The sequence below is a fragment of the Scyliorhinus canicula genome, chromosome 13 (genome assembly GCF_902713615.1).
Source record: "Scyliorhinus canicula chromosome 13, sScyCan1.1, whole genome shotgun sequence".
NCBI lineage: Eukaryota > Metazoa > Chordata > Chondrichthyes > Carcharhiniformes > Scyliorhinidae > Scyliorhinus > Scyliorhinus canicula.
In genome coordinates, this window is record NC_052158.1 from 154838878 (window position 1) to 154855820 (window position 16943).

General features: G+C 52.5%; 1 protein-coding gene across 1 annotated transcript; it reads left to right on the top strand.

Annotated features, from left to right (window-relative positions):
* Positions 1-5678: 5678 nt before the first annotated feature.
* On the top strand, positions 5679-14993 carry LOC119975668 (prisilkin-39-like). The gene is made up of 2 exons (XM_038815449.1): positions 5679-6600; positions 14851-14993. Exons 1-2 carry the CDS (start codon positions 5679-5681, stop codon positions 14991-14993), a joined length of 1065 nt encoding a protein of 354 aa, XP_038671377.1.
* Positions 14994-16943: the final 1950 nt, after the last annotated feature.

Here is a 16943-nt window from a genome sequence, read left to right on the forward strand (position 1 = left end):
CTTCAATACTGCGCTGCCTTCAATACTGCGCTGCCTTCAGTACTGCGCTGCCTTCATACTGCGCTGCCTTCATACTGCGCTGCCTTCAGTACTGCGCCGCCTTCAATACTGCGCTGCCTTCAGTACTGCGCTGCCTTCAGTACTGCGCTGCCTTCAGTACTGCGCTGCCTTCAATACTGCGCTGCCTTCAGTACTGCGCTGCCTTCAGTACTGCGCTGCCTTCAGTACTGCGCTGCCTTCAGTACTGCGCCGCCTTCAATACTGCGCTGCCTTCAATACTGCGCTGCCTTAATACTGCGCCTGCCCTTCAGTACTGCGCTGCCCTTCAGTACTGCGCTGCCCTTCAGTACTGCGCTGCCTTCAGTACTGCGCTGCCTTCAGTACTGCGCTGCCTTCAATACTGCGCTGCCTTCAGTACTGCGCTGCCTTCGATACTGCGCTGCCTTCAATACTGCGCTGCCTTCAATACTGCGCTGCCTCCAGTACTGCGCTGCATTCAGTACTGCGCTGCCTTCAGTACTGCGCTGCCTTCAATACTGCGCTGCCTTCAATACTGCGCTGCCTTCAATACTGCGCTGCCTTCAATACTGCGCTGCCTTCAATACTGCGCTGCCTTCAATACTGCGCTGCCTTCAATACTGCGCTGCCTTCAGTACTGCGCTGCCTTCAATACTGCGCTGCCTTCGATACTGCGCTGCCTTCAATACTGCGCTGCCTTCAATACTGCGCTGCCTTCAATACTGCGCTGCCTTCAATACTGCGCTGCCTTCAATACTGCGCTGCCTTCAGTACTGCGCTGCCTTCAGTACTGCGCTGCCTTCAGTACTGCGCTGGCTTCAGTACTGCGCTGGCTTCAGTACTGCGCTGCCTTCAATACTGCGCTGCCTTCAGTACTGCGCTGCCTTCAATAATGCGCTGCCTTCAATACTGCGCTGCCTTCAATACTGCGCTGCCTTCAATACTGCGCTGCCTTCAGTACTGCGCTGCCTTCAGTACTGCGCTGCCTTCAGTGCTGCGCTACCTTCAGTACTGCGCCTCCTTCAATACTGCGCTGCCTTCAGTACTGCGCTGCCTTCAATACTGCGCTGCCTTCAACACTGCGCCGCCTTCAGTACTGCGCTGCCTTCAATACTGCGCCGCCTTCAATACTGCGCTGCCTTCAACACTGCGCCGCCTTCAATACTGCGCTGCCTTCAGTACTGCGCTGCCTTCAATACTGCGCTGCCTTCTGTACTGCGCTGCGTTCAATACTGCGCTGCCTTCAGTACTGCGCTGCCTTCAATACTGCGCTGCCTTCAATACTGCGCTGCCTTCAGTACTGCGCTGCCTTCAACACTGCGCTGCCTTCAACACTGCGCCGCCTTCAGTACTGCGCTGCCTTCAATACTGCGCCGCCTTCAATACTGCGCTGCCTTCAACACTGCGCCGCCTTCAATACTGCGCTGCCTTCAACACTGCGCTGCCTTCTGTACTGCGCTGCGTTCAATACTGCGCTGCCTTCAGTAGCTGCGCTGCCTTCAATACTGCGCTGCCTTCAATACTGCGCTGCCTTCAGTACTGCGCTGCCTTCAATACTGCGCTGCCTTCAACACTGCGCTGCCTTCAATACTGCGCTGCCTTCAATACTGCGCTGCCTTCAGTACTGCGCTGCCTTCAATACTGCGCTGCCTTCAGTACTGCGCTGCCTTCAATACTGCGCTGCCTTCAATACAGCGCTGCCTTCAGTACTGCGCTGCCTTCAGTACGCGCTGCCTTCATACTGCGCTGCCTTCAGTACTGCGCTGCCTTCATACTGCGCGACTTCGATACTGCGCTGCCTTCGATACTGCGCTGCCTTCAATACTGCGCTGCCTTCAATACTGCGCCGCCTTCAATACTGCGCTGCCTTCAATACTGCGCTGGCCTTCAGTACTGCGCTGCCTTCAATACTGCGCCGCCTTCAATACTGCGCTGCCTTCAATACTGCGCTGCCTTCAATACTGCTCTGCCTTCAGATACTGCGCTGCCTTCGATACTGCGCTGCCTTCAATACTGCGCTGCCTTCAGTACTGCGCTGCCTTCAATACTGCGCCGCCTTCAATACTGCGCTGCCTTCAATACTGCGCCGCCTTCAATACTGCGCTGCCTTCAATACTGCGCTGCTTCAGTACTGCGCTGCCTTCAATACTGCGCTGCCTTCAGTACTGCGCTGCCTTCAATACTGCGCTGCCTTCAATACTGCGCTGCCTTCAATACTGCGCTGCCTTCAGTACTGCGCTGCCTTCAGTACTGCGCCGCCTTCAATACTGCGCTGCCTTCAATACTGCGCTGCCTTCAATACTGCGCTGCCTTCAGTACTGCGCTGCCTTCAATACTGCGCTGCCTTCGATACTGCGCTGCCTTCGATACTGCGCTGCCTTCGATACTGCGCTGCCTTCAATACTGCGCTGCCTTCAATACTGCGCTGCCTTCAATACTGCGCTGCCTTCAATACTGCGCTGCCTTCAATACTGCGCTGCCTTCAGTACTGCGCTGCCTTCAATACTGTGCTGTCTTCAATACTGTGCTGCCTTCAATACTGCGCTGCCTTCAGTACTGTGCTGCCTTCAGTACTGCGCTGCCTTCAGTACTGTGCTGCCTTCAATACTGCGCTGCCTTCAATACTGCGCTGCCTTCAGTACACTGGTTTCCCATCGCCACGTTCTGGGGTCTGGAATCTGATTGTGAAACCACGGTAACAACCCAGCACTCAGTGACAATCGAACCTTGTCTTCTGACATCACAATCGCACTCGATAGTGACTTCCTGTCGGGGTCACATCGCTTCTGTCTGTAATATCAAGATGGCCGCATGTCCGTTTGGCTGCCATTTGAGGGGCATCCTTCGAAATAAAGCCTGGGCGGCCTTCACCATCAGCCAGTCACAGCAGGTCAGCACTGGAGGGAGGTTAAGAGGCAATGGAACGGTGCGACAGGGCGGTGGGGCATTTTCAAAGAGAGAGGAGGCGTTGGAGGCAATGTACTTCAAAAAGAAGGAAAAGGAGTTGATTGATTCGTTGAAGTCCCATCACGAGGAGGAGATTGCTGCTCAACACAAAGAGATCAAGCGTTTGCAGGAAAACATTGAGTGGCACAAAGAAAAATTGGATAATCTGGATGAACATAAGTCATCCGATGAGTAAATTAGGGAGCTGATTGTTCATGGGTAACTTTCAGTAGGTTTTACAGAGAAGGTGGGACCTTCCGAAGTAAGCCTTGTCTTTCTGAATAATAAAGACGGCATTATGGTGTTTTCGGTATTCTGAGTTTGAATCGCTGAAGCTCAACAAAGGTTTCTCTGGCAGCGTTGACCCCGACGCAGAATCCTTGCCCTTTCACATCAGACACCAATCGGCGCCAATCACGCACCGATTCCGCTACCGGGGCTGAGGGGCTGGCATCAGCGCCGCGTGGAACACCACCAAAACCCACGGAAAACGGTGCGGGATTTACCGGGTCCGTGCCAAACACTCACTGGGCTGATAAACCGCAGCCGCGCATTCCCCCCCCCCCCCTTCCTTCCCAACCCCCACCCCCCCCTACCCCCCCCCCACCCTCCCCAACCCCACACACACTGGTTGTGACCGAAAAGATGGGACAGGTTGTGCTGGAGCGGCCATACAGCTGATGGGTCGGCTGGGACCAGAGGGCACCTGGGGGCTGCCCCGGGGGGAGGGGTCATCTATATCACCCAGGGCACTAGGTTTAAAGCGGGCTGTCAGCGGCGTGCGCAGCTGCATGGCTGCCTTGCCGGCTGCAGTAATGATGTTGCACGCCCGTGCACCCCGACCCCACAGCCCACCTCTTGGCCACCCCTCACTATTCCCCCCCCCCCCCCCGGCCTTGGCCGAAGCCTCCCCGGTCAGCAGCACGGCTATCGGTGAAGTATGGCTGTGTTGGACACTGTCCGTATGCCCTCCCTCTCTCTCAGCAGCCACCTTGCCAGATTCACGATTGAGAAAGCGCACGTGGACCGCGCCGTCGGGAACCCGGTCCATCGGAGGCGGAGAATCACGTGAATGATACGCGAACACTGTTTCAACTGCGCGCGGGGTGCGTCGTTTTTGAGGCTGTTTTCACAGAGGCGGGGCATCGCAATTTGGCGCCAAACCTCGATTTTGGCGCCGGGATCTAATCTCCGCCCGGTCTCGCACCCAGAGGTCAGCGCCGGCTAACGGAGAATCCAGCCCACGGTTGCTCGGGTCACCTTTGCTCAGTTGGGCCACTGTGTCGCTTTGGAGGAGGTTGGGGGCTCCGACACCATTCCCGGTCCCGCTCGCATCATCCCAGTTACAGCTTCCCAACAACGAGAGATTTAATATAATTATTAAATCTAAAATCAGTGCCGTGACCATCAGAAGGCCAATAAGAACATGTGGCAATTACATAGCTCCGTCAACATCCTGCGACACTCCACAGGAGCATTATTAAACAACACCTGACAATAAATGAAGGAAGAAGACATTCTAATATAAGAGCAAAATACGACAGATGCTGGAGTTGTGAAACACAGCAAGTCTGGAAGCATCTGGGGAGAGAGAAACAGTGTTAACGTCTCGAGTCTAGATGAATCTTCTTCGGAAGACATTGTGATGGGGTGACCAGAAATTGGGCAAAGGGGGTGGGTATGAAGACATGTTCTCAGAGGAGGAAAGGGAGGGATAGATGTGGGAGAGAGAAAGGGAGGGATAGATGTGGGAGAGAGAAAGGGAGGGATAGATGTGGGAGAGAGAAAGGGAGGGATAGATGTGGGAGAGAGAAAGGGAGGGATAGATGTGGGAGAGAGGAAGGGAGGGGTAGATGTGGGAGAGAGAAAGGGAGGGATAGATGTGGGAGAGAGAAAGGGAGGGATAGATGTGGGAGAGAGAAAGGGAGGGATAGATGTGGGAGAGAGAAAGGGAGGGATAGATGTGGGAGAGAGAAAGGGAGGGATAGATGTGGGAGAGAGAAAGGGAGGGATAGATGTGGGAGATGAACGAGATTTGGTGCGAGTTAGGATGTGGGAAAACAGAGTTTCTAATGAAATCAGGTTTATGATGGGTGTAACTGGGGTGCAGGTGGAGAGGTGAATGCAAAGAAGGCCAGTACAGCCACAGTGCGTACGGCAGCATGTATGGTCAGTACAGCCACAGTGCGTACGGCAGCATGTACGGCCAGTACAGCCACAGTGCGTACGGCAGCATGTATGGTCAGTACAGCCACAGTGCGTACGGCAGCATGTACGGCCAGTACAGCCACAGTGCGTACGGCAGCATGTATGGTCAGTACAGCCACAGTGCGTACGGCCAGTACAGCCACAGTGCGTACGGCCGGTACAGCCACAGTGCGTACGGCAGCATGTACGGCCGGTACAGCCACAGTGCGTACGGCCAGTACAGCCACAGTGCGTACGGCCAGTACAGCCACAGTGCGTACGGCCGGTACAGCCACAGTGCGTACGGCCAGTACAGCCACAGTGCGTACGGCCAGTACAGCCACAGTGCGTACGGCAGCATGTACGGCCGGTACAGCCACAGTGCGTACGGCCAGTACAGCCACAGTGCGTACGGCCAGTACAGCCACAGTGCGTACGGCAGCATGTACGGCCGGTACAGCCACAGTGCGTACGGCCGGTACAGCCACAGTGCGTACGGCCAGTACAGCCACAGTGCGTACGGCAGCATGTACGGCCGGTACAGCCACAGTGCGTACGGCAGCCTGTACGGCCGGTACAGCCACAGTGCGTACGGCAGCATGTACGGCCGGTACAGCCACAGTGCGTACGGCCAGTACAGCCACAGTGCGTACGGCAGCATGTACGGCCGGTACAGCCACAGTGCGTACGGCAGCATGTACGGCCGGTACAGCCACAGTGCGTACGGCCAGTACAGCCACAGTGCGTACGGCAGCATGTACGGCCGGTACAGCCACAGTGCGTACGGCAGCATGTACGGCCGGTACAGCCACAGTGCGTACGGCCAGTACAGCCACAGTGCGTACGGCAGCATGTACGGCCGGTACAGCCACAGTGCGTACGGCAGCATGTACGGCCGGTACAGCCACAGTGCGTACGGCCAGTACAGCCACAGTGCGTACGGCAGCATGTACGGCCAGTACAGCCACAGTGCGTACGGCCAGTACAGCCACAGTGCGTACGGCAGCATGTACGGCCTGTACAGCCACAGTGCGTACGGCAGCATGTACGGCCTGTACAGCCACAGTGCGTACGGCAGCATGTACGGCCTGTACAGCCACAGTGCGTACGGCAGCATGTACGGCCAGTACAGCCACAGTGCGTACGGCCAGTACAGCCACAGTGCGTACGGCAGCATGTACGGCCAGTACAGCCACAGTGCGTACGGCCAGTACAGCCACAGTGCGTACGGCAGCATGTACGGCCAGTACAGCCACAGTGCGTACGGCCAGTACAGCCACAGTGCGTACGGCAGCCTGTACGGCCGGTACAGCCACAGTGCGTACGGCAGCATGTACGGCCGGTACAGCCACAGTGCGTACGGCAGCATGTACGGCCGGTACAGCCACAGTGCGTACGGCCAGTACAGCCACAGTGCGTACGGCAGCATGTACGGCCAGTACAGCCACAGTGCGTACGGCAGCCTGTACGGCCAGTACAGCCACAGTGCGTACGGCCAGTACAGCCACAGTGCGTACGGCAGCATGTACGGCCAGTACAGCCACAGTGCGTACGGCCAGTACAGCCACAGTGCGTACGGCAGCATGTACGGCCAGTACAGCCACAGTGCGTACGGCAGCCTGTACGGCCGGTACAGCCACAGTGCGTACGGCAGCATGTACGGCCGGTACAGCCACAGTGCGTACGGCAGCATGTACGGCCGGTACAGCCACAGTGCGTACGGCCAGTACAGCCACAGTGCGTACGGCAGCATGTACGGCCAGTACAGCCACAGTGCGTACGGCCGGTACAGCCACAGTGCGTACGGCCGGTACAGCCACAGTGCGTACGGCCGGTACAGCCACAGTGCGTACGGCAGCATGTTTGAGGTGCTGCACAATAATTTAAGAACCCCGATCGGCCTGTTGCCGTGGCTTCGACAGGCCTCAAAGTGGAACCTAACGGCTGGCTTCCCTCAGCCAACATTTCCACCTCAAAGAAACTTTTCACTATTTGTCAGGCAAAACCCATCGCTCTGTGTGGAAAGGCGATGATATGTCGCGCAGGGTGAGCTGGTCTTTCCCCCGATTAAACCATCACCAAATTTGATTGGCCACTCACAGGCGGGAAGACAGGCAATAACTGGGGGGGGGGGGGGGGGGGGGGGGGGGCTGCGTCATGGGCATGGCTGCAGCCAGAAAACCTGCCCCTCCCCTCCCCGGACCCTCCCCACCGCCCTACCACGATTGTAAGAGCAGCGGGAGGGGGCTTCGGGTGGGCTGCCCGCCTATGGCCCCATTGAGGCCCTTCTGCATTGCAAGCAAAGCCCAATTAGGAGCAGGAGAAGGCCATTCAGCCCTTCGAGCCTGCTCCACCATTCATTATAATCATGGCTGATCATCCAACTCAATGGTCTAATCCTGCTTCCCCCCCCCCCCCCCCCCCCCCCCATATCCTCTGGCCCCCTTCACTGCGTCCAACTGATGTTTGCAAACATGGAATATTTTGGCCTGAACTAATTTCTCTAGCAGCGAATCCCGCAGGCCCACCACTCTCTGGGTGAAGAAATGTTTCCTCATCTCAGTGCTAACTGGTTTAGCAAAGATCCGCAGACTGTGACCCCTGGTTCTGGGCACACCCACCACCAGGAACTGCATCCATCTTGTCTGCTCCTGTTAGAATTTGATAAGTTTCTATGAGATTCCCCAGCCCTCATTCTGCCGAACTCCAGCGAATACAATCCTAATCGACTCAATTTCCCCTCATACGTCAGTCCCGCCATCCCAGGGATCAATGTGGTAAACCTTTGCAGCACTCCCACTATAGCTACAACATCCTTCATGGGCGGCACGGTAGCACAGTGGTTAGCACCGTTGCTTCACAGCTCTAGGGTCCCAGGTTCGATTCCCGGCTTGGATCACTGTCTGTGCGGAGTCTGCACGTTCTCCCCGTGTCTGCGTGGGATTCCTCCGGGTGCTCCGGTTTCCTCCCACAGTCCAAAGATGGGCAGGTTAGGTGGATTGGCCATGCTAAATTGCACTTGGTGTCCAAAAAAGGTCAGGTGGACTAACTGGGTTACAGGGATAGGGTGGAGAAATGGGCTTAAGTAGGGTGCCCTTTCCAAGGGCCAGTGCAGACTCGATCCTCCTTCTACACTGTAGATTCGATGATTCTATAAATCCTCAGATAAGGAGACCAAAATGGCACACAATATTCCAGCTGTGGCCTCACCGAGGCCCTGTATAATTGCAGCAAGAGATCCCTGCTGCTGTACTCGAATCCTCTCGCTATGAAGGCAAGATACCATTTGCCTTCTTTACCGCCTACTGTACCTGCATGCTTACCTTCAGAGACTGGTGTATGTATGAGGACACTAAGGTTTCATTGCATATTCCTGTCTTTCAACGTACAGTCTTTCAGATAATAGTCTGCCTTCTCGTGTTTGCTACCGAAGTGGATACCCTCGGATTTATCCACATTAAACTGCAGCTGCCATGCATTTGCCCACTCACTCAACGTGTGCAAATCCCGCTGAAGCATCTCTGCATCCTCCTCACAGCTCACCCTCCCACCCAGCTTTGTGTCCACTGCAGATTTGGAGAAATTATATTTAGTTCCTTCATCTAAGTCATTCATATACATTGTGAATAGCTGGGGTCCCAGCACCGATCCCTGAAGTGCCCCACTAGTTGCTGCCAGCAACGAGGAAAAAGACGCCTTAATTCCCACTCTTTGTTTCCTGTCTGCCAACCAGCTTTCCATCCATCTCAGTACACCACCCCCAATCCCGTGTGCTTTAATTTTACACGCTAATCCATTTGGGACTTTTTAAAAAGCCTTTTGAAAATCCAAAAGAACCACATCCGCCAGCTCGCCCTCATCAATGAGGTACATCCTCGAAGAATTCCAGGAGATTTGTCGAGCATGAATTCCCTGTCGTAATTCCAAGCTGACTCTGTCCGATCCAGCCCCTGTTTTATCAGTGCTCTGCTATAAAATCTTAGAGAATTTGAGAATTTTCCCCACTACCGACAGGCGGACAGGTCTATTATTCCCTCAATCTCACTTTTTAAACAGTGGAGTTTCGTGAGTGGGGTTAATAGCAGGTTAGCTACTCTTCAATCTGTACCAGGAACTCTTCCAGAGTGGGTGGAATCTTGGAAACTGCCCACCACTGCGTCCGCAACTGGACTCCCTGAAGTTTTCCTATCACCTGATCGATCCACACAGTGCAGGGGTTTAGGGACGAGTGGCCCATAGAATTTCAAGCGTGTCTTGTTTTGAGACTGATATAAACTCTACCTGACAAATTATTTTCCAGTCTCTGAGTCACTTTTCATGCCCTTTCCAGACCATTGTGTTGAGGATAATTACACCTTCCAACACTTCTCAACACATCGTACTGAACTCTCTGGGAGTGGATCCCTGCAGAGTACGAAACGTCAAATCGAAATATCAACACTCAATGAAAGTTTCTCACATGGATTAATATTGATACATGGTTCATCCAAAATTTAAAAATTCAGAATCCTAAAAATGGAAAGCGGTTGGATTTTGTTCAAGCAGCAGAAATATTTGTCCATCAGATGTTGAGTCGGGAATGAGTAAATCGGTCTTTGTTTGAGTAAATCTTGGACAGGAATGTTAATGAACAGAACACTGAATTAAATCTGATCTAACTCTCCCAGGACAGGTACAGCACGGGTTAGATACAGAGTAAAGCTCCCTCTACACTGTCCCCATCAAACACTCCCAGGGCAGATACAGCACGGGGTTAGATACAGAGTAAAGCTCCCTCTACACTGTCCCCATCAAACACTCCCAGGACAGGTACAGCACGGGGTTAGATACAGTACAGAGTAAAGCTCCCTCTACACTGTCCCAATCAAACACTTCCAGGACAGGTACAGCACGGGGTTAGATACAGAGTAAAGCTCCCTCTACACTGTCCCCATCAAACACTCCCAGGACAGGTACAGCACGGGGTTAGATACAGTACAGAGTAAAGCTCCCTCTACACTGTCCCAATCAAACACTTCCAGGACAGGTACAGCACGGGGTTAGATACAGAGTAAAGCTCCCTCTACACTGTCCCCATCAAACACTCCAAGGCCAGGTACAGCACGGGGTTAGATACAGAGTAAAGCTCCCTCTACACTCTCCCCATCAAACACTCCCAGGCCAGGTACAGCACGGGGTTAGATACAGAGTAAAGCTCCCTCTACACTGTCCCCATCAAACACTCCCAGGACAGGTACAGCGCGGGGTTAGAGACAGAGTAAAGCTCCCTCTACACTGTCCCCATCAAACACTCCCAGGACAGGTACAGCACGGGGTTAGATACAGAGTAAAGCTCCCTCTACACATTCCCCATCAAACACTCCCAGGGCAGGTAGAGCACGGGGTTAGATACAGAGTAAAGCTCCCTCTACACTGTCCACATCATACACTCCCAGGACAGGTATAGCACGGGGTTAGATACAGAGTAAAGCTCCCTCTACACTGTCCCCATCAAACTCTCCCAGGACAGGTACAGCACGGGGTAGATACAGAGTAAAGCTTCCTCTACACTGTCCCCATCAAACACTCCCAGGACAGATACAGCACGGGGTTAGGTACAGAGTAAAGCTCACTCTACACTGTCCCCATCAAACACTCCCAGGACAGATACAGCACGGGGTTAGATACAGAGTAAAGCTCCCTCTACACTGTCCCCATTAAACACTCCCAGGACAGATACAGCACGGGATTAGATACAGAGTAAAGCTCCCTCTACACTGTCCCCATCAAACACTACCAGGACAGATACAGCACGGGGTTAGATACAGAGTAAAACTCCCTCTACACTGTCCCCATCAAACTCTCCCAGGACGGGTACAGCACGGGGTAGATACAGAGTAAAGCTTCCTCTACACTGTCCCCATCAAACACTCCCAGGACAGATACAGCACGGGGTTAGATACAGAGTAAAGCTCCCTCTACACTGTCCCCATCAAACACTCCCAGGACAGTTACAGCACGGGGTTAGATACAGAGTAATCAAACACTCCCAGGACAGATACAGCACGGGGGGTAGATACAGAGTAAAGCTTCCTCTACACTGTCCCCATCAAACACTCCCAGGATAGATACAATACGGGGTTTGATACAGAGTAAAGCTCCCTCTACACTGTCCCCATCAAACACTCCCAGGACAGGTACAGCACAGGGTTAGATACAGAGTAAAGCTCCCTCTACACTGTCCCCATCAAACACTCCCAGGACAGGTACAGCACGGGGTTAGATACAGAGTAAAGCTCCCTCTACACTGTCCCCCATCAAACACTCCCAGGACAAGTACAACAAGGGGTTAGATACAGAGTAAAGCTCCGTCTACACTGTCCCCATCAAACACTCCCAGGACAGGTACAGCATGGGGTTAGATACAGAGTAAAGCTCCCTCTACACTGTCCCCATCAAACTCTCCAAGGACAGGTACAGCACGGGTTTAGATACAGAGTAAAGCTTTCTCTACAGTGTCCCCATCAAACACTCCAAGGACAGGTACAGCACAGGGTTAGATACAGAGTAAAGCTTTCTCTACAGTGTCCCCATCAAACACTCCAAGGACAGGTACAGCACAAGGTTAGGTACAGAGTAAAGCTCTCTCTGCACTGTCCCCATCAAACACTCCCAGGGCAGGTACAGCACAGGGTTAGGTACAGAGTAAAGCTCCCTCTACACTGTCCCCATCAAACACTCCCAGGACAGGTACAGCACGGGGTTAGATACAGAGTAAAGCTCTCTCTGCACTGTCCCCATCAAACACTCCCAGGGCAGGTACAGCACAGGGTTAGGTACAGAGTAAAGCTCCCTCTACACTGTCCCCATCAAACACTCCCAGGACAGGTACAGCACGGGGTTAGATACAGAGTAAAGCTCCCTCTACACTGTCCCCATCAAACACTCCCAGGACAGGTACAGCACGGGGTTAGATACAGAGTAAAGCTCCCTCTACACTGTCCCCATCAAACACTCCCAGGACAGGTACAGCACGGGGTTAGATACAGAGTAAAGCTCCCTCTACACTGTCCCCATCAAACACTCCCAGGACAGGTACAGCACGGGGTTAGATACAGAGTAAAGCTCCCTCTACACTGTCCCCATCAAACAGTCCCAGGACAGGTACAGCACGGGCCAGATCCCATCAGAGCTCCCCCCTCCCCCGGTGAAGGATCGCTTTTCCCCGCCCCACAGGCTGCCCCCCGACCCTTCGCGCAGATTTCCCGCCGGCAGCGACCAGGGATGACCGACGCCGGCGGGAACTCTGTCGTATCTGCGCGGCAGCTCGACCCATCCGGGCCGGAGAATCGGCGGCCCCGCCGATTCCAGCGGTCCGTGGCTAGCGCCGCGTCAAACGCGCCTTCTAACGCGCCGACGCAAATGGCGCCGATTCTCCGCACCTCAGCGAACTGCTCGCCTGCAAGGGGGCATCGTGGCACAGTTGCGGCGATTCTCCGGCCCGGCGCGGAGCTCGGAGAATTGCCCCCACTGAGTTCCCGGATAGTCATTGCCTTCGAAATGAAAATCTCTGACACTTAACACTAGCAACAGGTCAGAAGCTCAATCCTGCAATGCTGGATATTCCTTGCATCAGAAAAAAATTAATGTCGGGAGCTGTGTCTGTCCAGGATTGCAGTACTAACTTTATTGTGTTAAAATTGGAATGTCAATAATGCAATTATTTTAGTCACCACTAGATGTCATAGACGATACACCTCTGACAATTATTTTAGTGAACTGAGTGAGATAAGTTTTCATTCTTAAAACGATGGAGTTTTTTGTAGTTTAAAATGTTTTAATGCCCTTTTTATATTGCGAAGATCAGGATAGTGCATGTTACTGTAAGTACTATCTGACTGAGCATTTTAAACTGCCTTGCTGACCTGCAATGCTGTTTTTAATGATTTATTTTCCTGTTCCTATGGATCCCTTTGCTCTTCCGCCACATTCAGTTTCCTGTTCGCTGAAGTGCAGATGGGTGTTTTTTATTTGCTCAGCAAATATCATTCCATCACCTTCATTTATGATGAAACTAAAACAGGAAGCGTTGTAACTACGCAACTCTCTGGCACAGGCAGCGTCTTTGGAGAGAAAAACAGAGTTAATCTTTCAAATCAAATCTTACTTTTCTCTAGAACTCTCTGCGATGAAGTTAATTTGCCACTTAATAGATCAGAGTCCAACCTTTCCAATGGCTTCTTATATTAACATAGAACATTTAGTGCAGGAGGAGGCCATTCGGCCCATCGAGTCTGCACCGACCCTCTTAAGCCCTCACTTCCACCCTATCCCCCTAACCCAATAACCCCTCCTAACCTTTTTGGACACAAAGGGCAATTTAGCATGGCCAATCCACCTAACCTGCACGTCTTTGGACTGTGGGAGGAAACCGGAGCGCCCGGAGGAAACCCACGCAGACACGGGGAGGACGTGCAGACTCCGCACAGACAGTGACCCAAGCCGGGAATCGAACCTGAGACCCTGCAGCTGTGAAGCTGCAGTGCTAGCCACTGTGCTGATGTGCTGATGTTGAACCCTTCCTTGGTATTTGATATCAGAGGCGGTTTTCCACCACCCTCTCCTCTCATGTCCCGGCGCAAATCCCGCGGTGGTCGAAAGCTCTCACGATGGGGCCATAAGGGGATTTCCGATGGGGCAATCTCAGAACGAGGGGGCGTGCAAACTCTACTCAGACTGTCTGTGCGGAGTTTGCACATTCTCTCCACGCCTGCTTGGGTTTCCCCCCAACAGTCCAAAGGTGTGCTGGTTAGTTGGAAGGGCCATGATCAATGCGCGGGGTTATGGGGATGGAGGGAATGGGTGTGAGGGGGGGCGGGAGTGTTCCTTTGAAGGGTCAGTGCAGAATCAATGGACCGAATGGCCTCCTGTTGTGCTGTGAGGATTTTACGAGATCCCCCCCCCCCCCCCCCCCCCTCCTCTGCTGGCGACATAATCAAGTTCACGCCAGGTTAGAGCATGCACCTGATTCATATATTGAAATATTCAAATTCGGCTTAACGCTTCTGGGAATGTTAGATGTTACCACCTACTGGTACCATGTAACAGGAATCACTACTGGTCCTCAAAAAAGACGTTCTGACCATGCCGGGTGCTCGGGGGCCAGTGTTGTCTCTGGATGGTCAGGGACATGGCAGGGGGCAATGCCAGGTTGGCACCTGTCCACTTCAATATTCACTCGAGTTTTTTTCTAATATATTCCTTCCAATTACTATTGTATTTATCTTTTTGATGTTCACGTCGAATCCATATTCTAAACATCAAGGTTTTACTTCGTCTGTGATATTTTGTGGGGCGTCTCCTGATTCTGTGAGCAACTCTGTGTCATTAGCATATCGCAAATTCTTTAAGCGGATTATTTGTCCTGCGTACAGGTTGAATGATTCTGGCGACCATGCACAGCCCCATCATATTCTTCTCTTCACCTGAAACATGTCTAATTGCCCATCTTCAATCCTGATGCCATTTGGTCCCAATGTAAGTTCTGGACAATTCTCACATCTTTACTGTCAATGTCACATTTCAGCAACACGTCTATTAGCTTTTGGTGACAAGCACAATCAATCATTTTCTCAGAGTCTATGAAGCATATGTAAACATCCTTGTTTACTCCGAGATATGCGTTGAAGATTGCTCTAATGTTAAATATTGTTCTGACAGTATGGGGACGGGGGAGTGTAAGGAAAATTCAAAGGCAGGAGAGGACCAGAGTGAAGGAAGGATTGAGGGATCCAAAAACAACACCAAATTATGTTTGTATGCTGCCTTCAAATGCCCCAAGGCGTTTCACAGGAGCATTGTGAAACAAAACACGAGGCTGAGTCACCTGATGCAATAATAGGCCAGGTGACCAAAGATTGGTCAATGAGTTGGAGAGGTTTCAGAGCTCATGGCTGCCAATGGCAGAGCAATTATAATGGGAATGCACAAGAAACCAAAGTAAGAGGAGAGTCGGAATCTCAGAGGGCTGTGGAATGGAGGAGATGCCACGGATAGGTCACACGGATCAGATTAGGGTAGAATATGGAAAAACGGGAATAATTCCGGCCCCAATTTCACAGGTAGGATTAGCAGCACAGTGTCGGAGGATCTCCAATTGATGCCCAACAACTGTCACATGTGGTCTATGGGTGGATGATGGAGCCACAACATTCTGCAAAAATACACCTCAATTGCCGACCGTTTGTAAATATTGCTCCTTCCCACAGACATTTTATTCCCTCACATACCGTTCCAATTTGGGCATATATTGGCTGCTCCCATGGCATTGCTTCACCAAGGTTCTGAGACTCCCGGCCTTGCAGTACTCACCACAGGCAGCCCACCGGCACTTTCCCCAAGGCTCCCGGCCTAGCAGTTCTCACCACAGGCAGCCCACCGGCTCTTTCCCCAAGGCTCCGGGCCTAGCAGTTCTCACCACAGGCCGCCCACCGGCACTTTCCCCAAGGTCGACCTTGAATGGACAATAAACAGCACTTCCAGCAACGCTCACATCCTGTGAATGCAGAAGAAAAGGTTGCAACCAATACAGCAAGCAGTCATTCACCTCCAAGTGCTCTACCACATCATCATCACTCCTTCTACAGTCATTTCCCACTCACAAATGCCGACTGCCAGTGTGGTTGTCTACAAATATAAAGTCCATCTGAAACTCCACAGAAATGGTTCATGACATAAATCACTGTGTTATGATCTTGGCCCAGAGCCCTACGGTCCTTCCTCAAACCCCCAGCCTATCATCCGGACCCCCAGTTGCCCCCATGGTGGACACCCTCTAGGTGTCTCCTAACCTTCCTTCTCTGGGACCCATACCAGTTACCTGCCCTCCTTGTCAGGACGCCTCGTCCCAGGTACATCGTGCAGTGCTTCATCCGGCCACTCCAGTGCTGCGCCCGGAGAATCTGGAGCCCTCCGAGGTGGGACGCCCTCCCGATGATGGATGGGCATCTCACCCTCTGCCAATCAATGCTCATTGGGGTATAAAATGGCAGCAGACGTGTTGGAGCCATCCCTGCCGATTCACCAGATGGTAGGATCCAAGCCCCCACCACCAAAACGTTTACACCCTGCACTTGAGCATTAACCAAAGGGGAAACATCTTTCCTCTGATTGATCTATCAAACTCTTTCATATCCTTAAAGACCTCTCTCACGTCAGGCAATATAACCTGAACAAACATGTTAAAGGTTTCTGCAAGAGACAGGCAGACCAAGAAGTGTAAACATTTAATGAAATGAAAATCGCTTATTGTCACGAGTAGGCTTCAATGAAGTTACTGTGAAAAGCCCCTAGTCGCCACATTCTGGCGCCTGTTCGGGGAGGCTGGTACGGGAATTGAACCCGTGCTGCTGACCTGCCTTCAAAGCAGCGATTTAGACTTGTGCTAAACTAATGTTTGATTGTTTGTAAAATACAATTTTAACAGATATTGACTTCAGATGTTAACCAGAGGTAATGGGTTAAGTTAGAAGGCAAAGTTATAGATTAGGCCTGTACTCTTTTTCTTGACTTCTCTGCTCAAAGGCAGGTCCATCCACTGCCCCACAACCTCCATCACTGGTTTCAAATCTTTTCCCAGCCTGAATGGGGATTGAACCCTTTGCTGTTGGCACCAATTTGATCCACATCAGCTGTCCAGCCAATTGCCCCCACTCCCCCAAGTAGCTGTGGCAAAGTTCACTTTTGTAACATGTTGTACCCTGGGGCGATGCACCGTGATGGTAGAGGCTCCAATTTATTTCCATTACAGTGCT